The following is a 14,352-nucleotide window of genomic DNA, read 5'->3' on the forward strand; positions in this document are numbered from 1 at the left end:
TCCTTGCGTTGTGTCCCTGACAGTCCAGCTCTCTGGAGAGAGCAGGAGGGAGCAGGTAGAAGGGAGCCTTTGGGGCAGGCAGCGCTGCATGCCTGTCCTGCTGTGCTGATCTACCATCGCATTTGTTTCTTGCCAGTGTGCGTCGAACCCAGGTCATTGACGATGAATCGGATTATTTTGCTACGGACTCCAACCAGTGGCTCTCCAAGCAAGAAAGGGAGGCCCTCCAGAAGAGAGAGCAGGAGCTGCGGGAGCTGCGCCATGCCTCCCGGCTTGCCAAAAAAATCACCATCGACTTTGCTGGTAGACAGATCCTGGAGGAGGACAGCGGTATGGCTGAATACCACAGCAAGTGAGTGAGAACTGGCAGCACAAAGGCATGCTTCAGAGTAGGGAGGTGAAAATCATTACAGATGGTGGTCTGGCTGAATCCAGATGAGCAAGTGTAAGGAAAGCTGAACAAGCCATTCTCTTGAAGGGCACCTCTCACGCTAGGATGCCCTCCTCCATCCTTTTCTTTTCCAGGGTCTCTTTGGCTTGCAACATCTCTCTTCCAGCACAGGTCTGCTGAGATGCCCACCTGTGTGAGACTTGCACAGAGCTGGCATTGTTAAAAATAAAGCCGCTCTGGAAAGAGATGTTGGAGAACTATCTCACCAGAACCAAGTAGTCACAGCTTCCAACCAGGCCGAGTTTCTGTGGTAGATAAGACTGGCTGTTCAAATTAAGCAAGGAAATTGTCTAGTTAGGGGAGGTGGTTTTAAAAAAAAAAAAAAAAAAAAGCCTTGGGTCAGAATTGTTTGCGCAGGAGGAGGGAGATGTTGCCAGAGGGAAGCAAGGAATTCTTATGCCTCTTGTTTGTATTTGCAGACTGGATGAAACCATTGAAGCCATTAACTGCGGCACACTGAACAAGCCAGCCTGGAGCCCAGAAGCAAAGATGACTCCGAGTTCTGGTGTTTTAGTGAATCCCCATCTTCTTCAGCCTGCTCCTTTGGTCAGTATGGGATGGATGTTCTACACCAGAGAGCTGGCTAATCTGGGGAGAGCTGAGCTTAAGAATTGTGAATTCTAGCATGTCTGTAGTAGCTCCTCATTCCTCCTCTGTCTCAGAGATCCTCATTAGCCATCTGAGTTGGAGATAGAGGTTTGCCAGTGCCCTACTCTGTTCCCAGCTCTTGAGAGGTTTGGTTTATCTGGGTTTTAGTCTCCTGCCTCCTCTGCAGGAGTTTGGAAGAATTCCTAAGGCAGTGTCACTTTGCAGCTCTATTAATGAAGCCTTTTCTCCAGATTTCCAGTTCTCAATGGGCATAATCTCTAGCCTCTAATTCCAGTTCAATCATGACATGATGGGTATGTGCTAAGCATTTTGGAAATCGGATGATTACCAGTTTTGGGTGTTGTCAGCTGTGATTATGCTTTTTTGTATCTTCCTATGAATACTCTGAGACACCAGCATGCAGTTTTTTTCTTTAAATCCATCGTTTAGCTGCAGTGAATAGAAAGGAAGAGCCACGCAGTGGATTCACTACCTTGCTTTTCCTTCTGCCAAAGTATGGCGTGTAAGTGCGGCATCCTGCTTGTAAGGAAGAAAGAGTGATCCCCATAAGAATATTAACGCTGTCCTTAAGGGAAGGGAAACTTCAAATAGTATTTGCACTTGATATATGTACATTGGTACTAGAGAGGCACTAACCTTTTTCTTGTTTATTTTGAACACTGAAGTGGGTGGACCAAACTGGTTTGCTCCCACACAGGAAAGCCATCCGGTCCATGGATGCTGGAGATGAACTTGGCTCGGAGCGGAACAGGTTGCGGATTCAGGATCGAGAGTTACAGGAGATCTCAGATGATGGCTGGTGCCTCAGCATGCACCAGCCGTGGGCGTCCTTGCTCACAAGAGGAATCAAAAGGTAAAGGGGTGGCATGAACTGTGGCTTACCCTGACCAGCTCTTGCTTCACATCTTGCAAGATGTGAAGTTCCTCAGAGGACCTTTGCAGACTCGCTCTGTACAGTGACTGTACAGAGCTGGTTTTTGCCAGCTGTTAATCCACGGGCTTATCTAGCACTCTAATTCGAAACATTCCTTTTCTTGAGAGGAAAAGAACTGTGAGGGATGTATAAAACGGGAAGCTGTGCTTCCTTATCCAGCATACTGGTGGTTGGAGAAGGCTGGTGAATCTGTTTTTCATGAAAGTAGCTAAGCTGGAAGGTACAAGCTTCTTATAGAGGGTAAATTTAGAGAGAGGCTGAGGTTTCTGGAGTATAGTCAGGGCATACCTTTCTGTGACTTGAAAGGTAAATAAGATGAAAATGTTCTTCTGGTCTTTTTGTCCATCATAAATAAGCTGATAGTGGCACCGGCTTTTGTTATAGAAGACAGTCAAAAAACAAACACCCCACATCTTGCCATCACCTTTCCCCTCTGGCCTAGGAATCGGATTCCAACGAGAAGCTCCTTCAACCTGGGACATCTCTGGCATGTTAACTCGCCTTTCCTGCCATTAATGTAGAACAAGGATTCTTCTTTAGTCTTTATTCTCCTTTCCTTCAAAGAATGTTTCATGTTAGAGAGCAAAGCTTTTTCACTTCTCCAGATAAAGATGCCAAAAATCTTAGCTGCATCGAGGTGGGCTGGGGATGCTGTCAGCTGCTCTGGTACAGCCGCAGCATTGATGTCGAGTGCCCATGCTGGGATCCCCGAGAGCTGCCGCTAACGACTGCTTCATACGGATTTGTGGTCCTTTATTAGTCCCTAGACTGCATGCTCACTGTGCGTAACTTTTGGAGCTTGAAGGCAAATTGTATGAGCAGATTGTCCTGCTCACATCCGACGTACTGTTGTATTTGCAGGGGATTGATGTCCCTTCTTGCTGTTACTCTAAAGGAATGAGGACATGCTCTGCTTGTGGCGTTATTTCTTGCCCCTCTCAGCTTTTCTCTGTAGTGCTGATGAGTTGCTTGAGGTTTATATAGTCAGGGCAATGCTTAGCAACAGGAATTACATAGCGAAACTATAGATTGAAAATCTGTCCGTGTGGGATTTCTGTCGAAATTTAAGTCCTAAATTCTCCTTTGTTCTCTAGGGTGGAGGGCAGGACCTGGTACACATCTCATAGAGGGCGGTTATGGATTGCAGCTACTGCTAAAAGACCTTCCCCTCAGGAGATCTCTGAACTGGAGACCACCTACAGAATGCTGCTCCGGAAAGGTGAACTTCTCTCCTTGGATCTTTGTATTATTTGGTACATTGAGCCACGTAATGAGCAGTGTCAGAAAGCCCTCTCTGCTGAGCAGTTATTACTGCTTCACTTTTTAACCTTCTGTTCTTGGAATTCTCTTCATCCTTTCTGCATTTCATCAGCTGAATGGGTACGGCAGCAGACTTTAGCTCGTCCTTAGACTGGTCAGATGCTCCAAGCACAAACACTGACAAATTGCACCTGACTTCCGTGGTAACTTATGGCAGCAAAGGACTTTATTTTATTCTGGGCTCACGCAATAAGATACTGAGTGCGTGCTTGTGTGTGCGTGAAGTGGCTTGTGCTTCAGTCTGTTCACAGTGATGTTAAAGGCTTTTCATGTGTTCTGACCTTGTGGGAATCAGGATGGAAAAGCTGCAGGTTACCGTGGTGTTATTCTCTCACATGGGTAGGTGAATGCAGGTGGCTGCACTGCACGCCTGTTTGTGCAGTGTTCCTGCACATCGCCCAACTTAAAGTCATGCAGCATGATTGTCTGCTCCCTCCTCAGAGCAAGGAGCTTTTCCTGCACTACGTCTTCCTTTCTCGGAAGCGAAGCAGAGAAGGTTGTGTATGTAATTCTTTCTCCCAGCCCTCATCCTGTTATGGTGAGGATCCTGAGCTTCATTCTGTTCTTGACCCTTCCTCTTCATTTGCTTCGATGCACAAGTTTACTTTGTGAAACCTCTTGCTGTGCTTGGAAGCAAATGAGTGCTTTGGTTGTGGGTCTGTGTGGATGTTTGGCTGTTGCTGTCTGTGGGCTGCTGGGGCAGATTGATCCCTTAAGATCCCCCCTGAGCTATCAAACTGAGACTGGTAAAATGGAGCATCAAAGCTTGAGAGCAGGGCATGCTGATGAAAACCCCCAGCCCTGCACACGCCAGGCTCAGGATGTGTGAGGAGAGCTGTGCACACCCTTTAACTTTATCAGCACGTGTGGCTTATGACAGAGCCTTAGTGCTAGGCTGTCCTGTGCGGTGTGCTCTTTCTACTCCAAAAATGGAAAAAAGAACTACGGAGTGTTAAAATTGCTTTGTTTTCTTGTGCTTCAGAAAGTACAAGTGCATGGAGGGAGGGAAGGGCGCCTGGGGATTGGAAGGACCCCAGCTGTGTGTGTAGGGATGTGGAGCCCTTAAAAGATGTTTCTTTTGATGCAGATGTGGAATTTCCAAGCGATTATCCCTCGGGGTGCCTCCTAGGCTGTGTGGACATAACTGATTGTTTATCACAAGAGCAATTTAATGAGCAGGTAAGTACAGCAAATAGACCTTTACAAGCCTGCATCAGCAGCAAACTTTTCAAGTGGTATGACTTACTTCTGTGAGATGCTCTAGAGAAGGCGGTGAATAAAAATCTTAAAGCACGATGAGAGAAGACGCTGCTACCACGCGGTCCCGTATGGCTAACCAGCGGCTGTGCAAGGTAATGTGTTTGAGCAGCGCTGGAAGGGCACGGTGGGCTAATAAAGACTCGGTCTCCAGAGAGGCCAGCCTCTCTGGCAGCGAGACGGTTGCGTTGGAACTAGTGTCTCACATGCTGTGACACTCTTTTCAATAAGGACTTGTAGCTGTTTAATTAAACCAACGCTAGCTTGAGAGACCATGCTGCAGTGGCTCTTGACAGCTGTTGCTTCCCTTGCTGCACAGACAGATGTGCCCCGGAATGCTGTGGCTGTGACGAACTGTGGAAAATGGGCGTGCGTTAATGTATTTCTGGTTTTCATCCTCGTTTGGCAAATTCAGGGAGCTTACATCTCACGTGGATGTGACTTCTAAAGCACCGATTGTTTCTCTTAAATAAACTTCATGGGATCCTGACAGGAAGAATGGCTCAAAGTTTTGCCTAGCCAGACCGGATAACTATATTGATCTTCCCATCTTGGGGAGGACTCTGCACTAGGAAGGGTCAAGTACCTGTCTGGCTGGTTTTGGAGGACAGCGAACCACTCCCTGAGTGCGGCCAGCAGAGACTGCAGGTATTACAGTGATTTGTCGACGTCCTGAGCCCCTAGGCGCAGCGAAGGGGGGAAGCTGGAGAAAACAGTGGGTAAAGACACCCAAGGGAGTCAAGGGAGGCTTAAGTGGGGCTTCTGCTGAATGAAGCAGGTGATTTGGTGACCAGGGACACAGGTACGGTTGAGGCTTCAGCAACGAGGTCTCCCCGAGACCTTGTCCCTAGCGGCAAGGTTCAAGGAGAACAGCAGCTACCCGTAGTGCAGGGGTGTTGAGTTAGGAATGTCTCGAAATCTCAGCCTGTACAGGTCTGTGGGTGCTGATGTTGCGCATCCAAAATTGCTGAGAGAGTTGGCAGATGTTTTTGAGGCCACTCTTATCTTTGAAAGGTTGTGGAGATCAGAAGAGGACCCCAATACCTGGAGAAAGGTGAATATTACATCCATTTTTAGAAGGGGCAAGAGGGATGATCCCAGGCACTTCAGGCCTGCCAACTTCACTTTGGTCCTTTGAAATTGCTAGAGTTCTTGTAATGGCTCCTGGAAGCCATTTTGGAGCACACAAAAGAGACTGGGAATAGCCAATGTTGATTTACCTAGGGTAAGTCATGCTTCATTAATCTGGCTGCCTTCTATGGTCAAACGGTTAGAGCAGTGAATGTCTTCTACTCTGTATTTAGCAAGGCTTTCTGTGGGATCCCCTGCAACGTGCATGTATCTGAGATGAGCCATTATAGCCTGGGGAGGTGGACTGCCAGGGTTAAAAACTGGCTGGGCCATTCAGCTCCAAGTGTGGTGGTGGTTGGCTTGTAACCTCCCTGGAGGCAAGCTGCAGGTGGTGTTCCTCGGTTTTTTTTTCCTCAAACCTCCTGTTTAATGGATTTAGCAGTGGCCTGGAGGGCAAGGTGGAGTTCTGGAACTAGCAGCATCCTGGGCTGCATCAGCAGCAGGATTATGGCCATCAGAAGTGATTATTCCCTGGTGCTCAGCATCATTTAAACCACGCCTGGATTGCTGTGGTTACAAAGCAGGCTGATAAACTGAAGTGAGTCCAGTGGCGGCTTCCGAGGCGGTCAGGGGCTGGAGCACGCACCCTCTGAGGATGGGCTGAGGAAGAAGACTTTGCAGAGACCTTCCACTGCCTACCAGGAACTTACGGAGGGACAGAGCCAGGCTCTTTTCTGATGTGTGTGGCAGGAGGATGAGGGCAGAGGTTGTAAATCGGAAGATGAGGTTTCAGTGTGACTTAAGACAACATATTTCCCCGTGAGAGCAGGCCTTGCCCAGAGAGGCTGTGCAGTCTCCACTCTTGGAGGTTTCCAAGACCTGGCAGGACAAAGCCTTGAGAGACCTCGCTTGAATTCATTGTTGACCTTGCTTTGATCAGGAGGTCCAGAGGCCTCCTGGGGTCTGAGTCTGTTCTGTGATGCTGTGACTTGCCTCCATAGCCCAAATCTGGAGCAGCTGCTTTCCTCAGGGTGCATTTTATTAACTTACAAAGCCTGTGCTTAGTACCATGCACAGCAGGGCTGTTCTTGATACTGCATCGTGTCTGTTCATTCCGCTGCCCCTTGTACAGCTCAGGCTTGGTCTGATGGCAGTCACCAGACACAGACACGTAGGGCTTGGTAGTGAATAAGACTGGCTTTTGAGAAAGAATAAATGGATTATTTGGGCCAGAGGAGGAGAACGCACCAGGCTGGTGGGTGCCTCCTAGCCATGAAGAGTTGGAGAGGCGTCAGTGGTTGGGGGCTGTTTCTCGTGAAGTGCTTTTCTGGCCTTCCCATAACCCCTGAGGTTTTGTCAAGCAGAAGTTACGAGAGATGCCTGGAAACTACAGATGAAGAGAATATTTCTGATGAGGCTGCGTCTCTGTTCATTCAGGGGCAGTTTTCTCAGGAAGGGGGAGAGGTTAGAGTACGAGCAGCAGAGGGAGCATTGGGACTGGATTACAACAATCTGCACGTATTTGGCCTTTGTATGGGAGCAAACCTTGGCAGAGAGAAGAGGAAAGGACACTGGGGTCAGTGTAGGATTTTTCCCCATCTATCTTGCACTATCAACCACCATTCCTCCTCTTCCTTTGTGAGTTTGTTCTTTAGGCATTGGTAAAATGGCAGCTACAACTTCTTAAAATCTTGAAATCAAGCTATAGGTAACTAGTCTTTAATCTTCCCACAGAGAAACCTCACAATAAATAATGTTCCCTATAAATTCCTCCCAGTCTGCTGACACAATTTGGCTGCAGAGGTACTAGGAAAAGAGTAGCATATTCCAGGAGCGCTGTTATGAGGCCTACGGGCAACAGATTTTCTTCTCTCCTTAGTGCCACAAAGCCATGGCACATGCAGGTTTGTATCTCAACAGCTTTTTGCTGCTCCTATATTGCAAAATTTTTATAATTCCTAATTTGTTGTCTTCTTTGGGTGCTTTTGTAAATCTTTTTCCCAGGCTCGCTATATGCAGTGTTCGTTTCTCTAGCTTGTAAGATTGAATTCGGAGATGTGAGCATCCTTCTGAAGTTGGTTTTTGAGAAAATGTGTGTTTTGGAGTAGCATGAGCAGCAAGTGCATCTGAAAGAAGCTGAGATTAATTTAATTGCAAGTGCTAGCAAGACGAAAATGTGTGGAGCGCCAACTCAGAAATCCGAGTTGGATTTCGCTGGGAGCAGGAAATCCCTGTTGATCACACTGATGATTCAGCTGAGGTTCATCAGCAAGCAGCACCGAAGCCACTTGTCAGCAGCATAATCCAGCAATTTCTTGTGTATGAAGACTCCTCCGAGCTTCTGGGGGAGCAGGAAAGGAGAATGTTGATTTCCACCCCCCCCCCCCCCACTTACAGCATGCAAAAACATTGCCAATTTTCTCAAGACCCGCAGTATGTTAGCGGGTAAGTGACGTGGTGCCGCAGCAGGGACCTCTCGGAGATGAAGCCACAGCAGAGCTCTTTTCAAGCGCTGTGCTTAGACTCACACCTCTTGTCTTTGCCAACTTTTATGTGAAGCTTCCGCATTTTCCAGAAGAAACCATTTCACAAGTACAGGGCAAACCACATTTGTGGATTATACCCACCAGCTGAAGATGAAATAGTTTCCTGTCGTGCTTGTTGTCTGTTGATGGTGGCCTTGCCTTTTTCAGCAGCCGCGGGAGTTTGTTTTGACTCTTATGACCATTCTTTCCCATAAGCAAAGGAGACTCTTCCTGGTCCGTCCCTCCTGTGACTTTTCTGTTATTTCTCTGTCCTTTTGATGTTGTCATCCACTCCCTGTTTATTACCATCTGCAGATTTAATTTCCTTGCTGTTTGCATCCTCTGTCAGGTTGTTAATGAAGATGTTAGTGGCACCCTGCTAGTATTTTTCTATCATTATCATCGTTTAATATTTTTTACACATGTGCTCAAAAACCAAAATCAAGCAATGGTGCCTCTTTTCACAGAACGCTGCGCTAACCAAATCCCTGCCCCGAGAGCTTGCCTTATTATTAGGGACTGGTTGTTTATCCGCATTATTACTGGACACACACGTCTGGCCTCGTGTAACCCCTTTGGAGGGGTCTGCCCTGCAGCTCTCCCATGTGCACAGTGTTTGAAGACAGATTGACTTTGTTGAAGTGCTTTGCAGATCTGCAGGGCTGTGCGAAAAGTGATGACAGAACAAGATCTCGTATGCAGTAGCTGGCAGGGAGCAGAGGAAGATGTTTTCTGAGGAGAGATGTCCTTGTGATTAAAGTCAGCATCATGTCAGACGACATTGCCCTAATCCCAGTTGTGCTACTTACTGTGTGGACTAGTTAAATCAGTTCCTCTGGGTGTCTTTCCCACGTGTCAAATAAAGCACTGCTTCCCTGTCGGAGATTACATACACCTAATTTTGTAGCTCGAAGCTGTGCTCTGATCTTTGGATAGAGGCTGCTCTCGGAGCCCAAGTTATTACCGAGTAGGAGAGTCCACCCAGGGTACTCGGGGTAGCTTGCTTTGTGCACAGGGACAGGGGAGTGGAGCAAAAGCTGCTTTCTGATTCCAGCTCACTGCTGAGGGTGGGTGGTTAGCTGGTGCCAGGAGATCCTCCGTGTGGCTCTTAAATCTCAGTATTTCCAGTGGAGCTTTAGACATCTCGCACCTCCTTGGAGTGCCTTCTGGACTCATTTCTGAACTCATTTCCTCCTATTAATGGCAGCCACCCAAAAAGCATTGGTTCAGATCAGAATGATCCCTTTGTTACGCTTTTCGGCGCGAAAGGTGACCTGGAAACTTTTCCCCTGTCAAGATCTGAGCGTTAACGACCGCTTTTCCTTGCTGCGGGCTGACGTCACCGACACCTCGAGCAGAGCAAGGAGCTGCCTTTCTTTTCCTGCATTAGGTGTCGGTGACTTCAGCAGCGGTAACTGGGGAAACACGGGATGGTGCAGGCAGGGCTTGGCAAGAGTCTAAAGCAAGCACAGAACGATTTACGTTTATGCTGCTTTAACGTGCTCTGAAGTCCACGTTCATTTTGCTAATGACTTTGATCAGAGAAGCTGTGATTTTTAACTGGAAAAAGAACATTTCCGTTGCTGCTATTTTAGTAGTTGATAGGTGTGTTTGGGCTTATTTTTAAATGCAAGCACACACAGATACTGATACCTAGCGGTAGCTATAATCTTGGATTGAAATATCAGGTAATTATGTTTGACGGGAGTAAAGTGTTTATTTTTCATTCCGAGGTGATCGTTTAGTGTCCTAAATCTGCACAAGGGAACATGTCTAAGCTATTTTTGTGCCACGAGATTGCAACTATCATTTAAATAGGCTCCTTCTTACCCCCTCAGGAAATTTACATTTAATCTCTTGTCCTCCTCTTCCCTCCCCAATGAAAATAGCAGCAGAAAAATGAGACTTGGGCAACGAGTGTACAGGGCTCGATTTAATTTCTCCTATAGGAGTGAAGAAGGGAGGTAGAAATTTTCTGTATTTAGAATCCAGAAGGTGCCTTTTTAGATTATCTGCAGATAAAGGAACAATGGCACGCTAGTAGTGTTTTCCCAAGAAACAGGTGAATGAGAGGGAGAAACGTGAATGCATACACTGAAGTGTACTTTGGAGAACAGTATAAATATGTAGAGATTTAAGTATGACTTTTTACGAGGACCTTCTCCCTAACGTAAAGGCTTCCTAGTACGGGCTGCAAGCGAGACAAATGTTTTGTCTTGTAGTGGTGTGGCTGTCCGGCACGCGTTGGCAGGAAACACCTTTGCTCGCCCCTGCCAACGGGATGTTTGCCTTCTGGTTCCCGAGGCTTGGTTATTGCACCTCTGCCAATGCATGATTTTTAGCAGGGTATCAGGGTTTTGAGGACTAGATCAGATTGTTACAGAAGGAAAGATATCTAGGTGGCTGTTAATGATTGCAACCGACAGAAAGGCCTTTGGACTTTACAGGTCCCTGAGTTCTCCTAAGCTGAATTTGTCTCTCACGTGGAGCCTGATGCAAGATCCAGTGGTATTAGGCATTAGTCTGGCTTGCAGGGCCCTACAGGTGACGCATGTCTTTATTCAGTTTCTCACTGTACTTCCTCACGGCATAAAGCACCTCTGGTTCTTGGTTATAGAAGCAGAGCAGAGTAGGCATGCAGCTGGTTTGGATTATAGATGGTAAGAGACGGGGGAGTTTTTCCGTACGTGAAGTGCTTTGGTTTTCATCAGAGGCTGTTCTAATGCTCCAGCTGCCTTGCATAAGCCAGCAGGTTTACTGAGGCCACTGCTCAGTCTGTTAAGATGAAGGAGAGATTGTCACTTGATGATGATTAATTTAGGAATGCATTAACATGCCAAAGAAATCGAATGATAGAGGCTAGCTTGCCCTCTCCTCTGGTTTCATAGACCCTAGGGAAAAAAACGAAGCCAAGGCTGAAGCATATGACTTAATTAATGATGACTGTGGACTTAGCCTCTGCTACCATTTTTAACAAACTAGTCAGTGATCTGGGAATTTTTTTCTTTCAGATGTGGTCACTGATACTTGCCTTCTTCTTGCTGTTTGGTTTTTATTAATCCTGAAACCAAGGATTAGATAAAATCGACCTCAAGCCTGGCTGCTGCTCAGGTGCCCTGCGCCCTGGCTTTCCAGTCGTAGTTCCACTGGGCTGAGCCGTGACCATGCTTTAGGTGGTGACCCTAAATGGGTGGGGAGGGCGCTGGCAGCTACAAAATACAGCTGCTGCCGTAAGCCTGCGAGGGCTCGAGGACTACACTTGCTTCAGCTTTCATCTGCACGGCATCGATTTCCTAACCCCGAGCAGACCGGCCATTCAGATGCATATCCTGGTTCTGTCACACCTTCGACCGTGAGAAGCGGCGCAGCGTTGGTGTGAGTGAATCGATAGCACAGGCAGCGTGCCGCCGGCATCGTGCCTCCTCGGGGGGTAGCAGCAAGGGTCACGGTGGGGAGTGGCGGTTGCTGAAATAAAGCAGGGCAGGGATGTGGACGCTTTATCTGCGCAGAGCTGTGTTCACCAAAGTTAGATTTTTCAAAGTTCAAATAATCTTCCTCACCTGCTGAGCTTGGCTGTGCTGGTCTTCCATAAATCAGAGTTTCAAAGCGAGGGGTAAGGATTTTATGAAGCTGATTGAAAATGCCTGGCTGCATCTAGCAGGGTGCAGGTGCTCTGAGTGGCTTGAGCAGAAGCAGGTGCCCTGGTTTCCCCTCATTTCCCGTCCCCCCCCCTTTTGCCTCTTTCCTCCTTATTGCCGTGGTTTCGTCTGACAGCGTGAGCAGTGGGGCTGCATTGCAGCTGAGGTTAGCCCTGCCTCCACGGTCCCTTGGCACAGGAGGATGGAATGGTTCTTTCAGCTGAGCCTATTACACTACTGAATATTTTTCCAAGTCCACCCAGTTTCCCCCGATGGTCGTCAGGCACTCTATAAATGTCTCGGGCCCTTCTTGCGCTGCTCGTAGGTTTACCACGGGCGGGTGCTCTCTCGGGCTGAGATTTGAGCCGCAGAAGGGTGTTGGTGGCTCTGGGTCCTGTGTTGCATGCTGGCTCTGGGAGAGCAGAGGGGATGCGACGTGCCCTGCCTTTGCTGGCACTGTTGGGTTCCCCGGGTCTCCCTGAGGACTGGGGCCCTGGCAGACTGCTCAGTGCTTAAAATCGAGCGCACCAGAACGAGCTTAAATATTAAATCTACATTTCAAAGTCCTGTTATTAGTTATTACATTTTAATTGCTTCCCCTGCCCTTTGAATCAAAGTACAGCTTGTGGTGTAGAAGCACAACTCGAGCCGGGCTGGGAGGTGGAGAACACCCACTGGATGGATCAGACCGTCCGGGGGCAGGATCCTGCGGGGATCCCAGCTTGCCATCCCTGCTGCCTGCGCATCTGCTTGCGTACCAGCTAGGCATGCGAGGGGCAGAACAGGCAACAACTGACAGGCATCGTTGTGGGAAGAAGGGGAAAGGAAGGCAGGCTAGCAAAATTCCTTGTGCATTCTCATGAAGGGAGCCTATGCCAGCACATTATCTGCCAGCAGCAGATGTAAGCTCTCAAAAACAGCAGGGAGGATGTTGACTGCAACAATGCATCAAGGCTGCGGTTTGTAACCTCAATAGTAAGGCAGTTAACTTTTTTTTTTAACAAAGACATTTTGATTGCCAAATCCATAACCATTAGCAGCTGTGGTTTTGAGCTGTTCCTTCCTCACACGTTGCAGTCTAGACCTGACAGGCTTTCAAACAAAAGTTTGGCTGCCGGCTTTTGTTTTTGTTTTTTGCCATCCTGCTTTTTTCTTTTGCCTCTTCTCTTGATTTGGATCAAACGTGGCTGAGCATCCCTTTTCTAACCCAGCCTTCCCTTCTGTATCTCTGCGGTGGTCTTTGCCCAAGAGCTGCGTGCCGATCTCCTCAGGTGCCTGTTCTCAAGGCTGCAGTACTGGATGTTTCTGCCTCAGGCTATAAAATTTGGCATTTCTAGAAATTTGGATCTGCTTTGGGATTTCTGTTTAGGAAAACGTTGTGTTTGTCATGGGCCAGAAGCCTGTTTGGCCTGGGCTGAGGCAGCGGGAATGGGTCCTTAAAAGATGATGGCTGAACGCTTGCTGAAAGTTGGAAGCGTGATGCAAGACCCTGTTGTGAGGGAGATCAAAACTCACAGCAAAGCACTTGGTCTTCTGAGAGCACTTCCCGAAACTGGCCGCCGGGAAGAGGCCGCACGGAGCAGCAGCAAACCCGTGTCCCTTGGCTCAGGTGGTGGCTCCTGCTGCCAGTCGGAGTCGTCTTTGCTGTGCCCTCGAGCGCTTCAGCGTGCAGGCTGGTTTGCGAAGATTGGTTAGATAATCCCCGAAAGTGACCGTCCGTGTAACGAGGCGGTGGAGACGACCGCTGTCAGAACAACAGATGGGGAAAAGCTGCTTCAACATGCCTGTCCTTGGACGAGCGACAAGGAAGGACGCCGCTGGGGCTGTCTGTCACCGAAGGCTGGACCCGCACACAGCGAGAAACGGGGGAATTTTTTTTGCTTGGTGTTAAATAACTCCTACCTGCTGATTGATCGCAGGGCTGTTGACTGAGCTTCAAGCACTGGATCCGTTTTGTCTGCAGCTGTACCTAAGCCGCTCTTTTGCAGCCCGCAGGGCAGCTGTGAGCAGGGCACTGGGTTATTGCTGATGGCGCACGAACTGGAATCGGGGAGTTTGCAGCACTGGCAGCTACACAGCTAGATAAGTGCCCTCGTTCTCAGCTTTGAGGACTCTGTTTCTCCCGAATCCTACAAGCACAGGGACTAGCGTCCATGCCGCAAGCATTGCCATAAATGCCCCCATTTGGCCGCAGCAGCCCTGTTGCTTGCCAGGAACTACTGAGTTTCTTTTCTCTTTTTGCAAACCACTAAAGAAACATTTTCTAGCTGGATGGTGAGCAATTTCCCTCAGGAGAGGAGGAGAAAATGGCTGTTTAGTAGTTAATTACCTGTTATGTTAGTCTGACAGCTATGAAGCTTATGAGGCATGAAAGAAGAGTGGATCTGCCTTTCCCACAAATCACGAGGAGAACTGGGTGAAGGAAGTTGCGCGGAGGCCGGACGCGCTCGCAGACCTCCCCGAGCCTTCCCCCTCGCAGGCACGCGGCTCAGCGCTCGCCCTCGCCTCCCGGGGAGCGCTCTGCTGCTCTGCTTCCTGCTCCCCTCG

The 14,352-nt window shown here is 48.4% G+C and overlaps 1 protein-coding gene across 2 annotated transcripts in view; it reads left to right on the forward strand.

Annotated features, from left to right (window-relative positions):
* TRIP4 (thyroid hormone receptor interactor 4) overlaps positions 1 to 14,352 on the forward strand; it is a 32,367-nt gene that overhangs the window by 7,521 nt on the left and 10,494 nt on the right. The window contains exons 7-12 of one of the 2 annotated variants that reach the window (XR_007708727.1): positions 137 to 352; positions 871 to 997; positions 1,726 to 1,913; positions 3,089 to 3,213; positions 4,402 to 4,666; positions 4,891 to 5,060. Coding sequence is in view for 1 of the 2 variants with exons in the window: in XM_035566744.1 (XP_035422637.1) it covers positions 137 to 352; positions 871 to 997; positions 1,726 to 1,913; positions 3,089 to 3,213; positions 4,402 to 4,493 (748 nt within the window). In the remaining variant the exon portion in view is untranslated. Of the gene's footprint in view, positions 1 to 136; positions 353 to 870; positions 998 to 1,725; positions 1,914 to 3,088; positions 3,214 to 4,401; positions 4,667 to 4,890; positions 5,061 to 14,352 lie in introns of those variants that run through there. The other variant, XM_035566744.1, reaches the window with a different exon arrangement.

Source organism: Cygnus atratus, chromosome 11, assembly GCF_013377495.2.
Source record: "Cygnus atratus isolate AKBS03 ecotype Queensland, Australia chromosome 11, CAtr_DNAZoo_HiC_assembly, whole genome shotgun sequence".
Classification (NCBI taxonomy): Eukaryota; Metazoa; Chordata; class Aves; order Anseriformes; family Anatidae; genus Cygnus; species Cygnus atratus.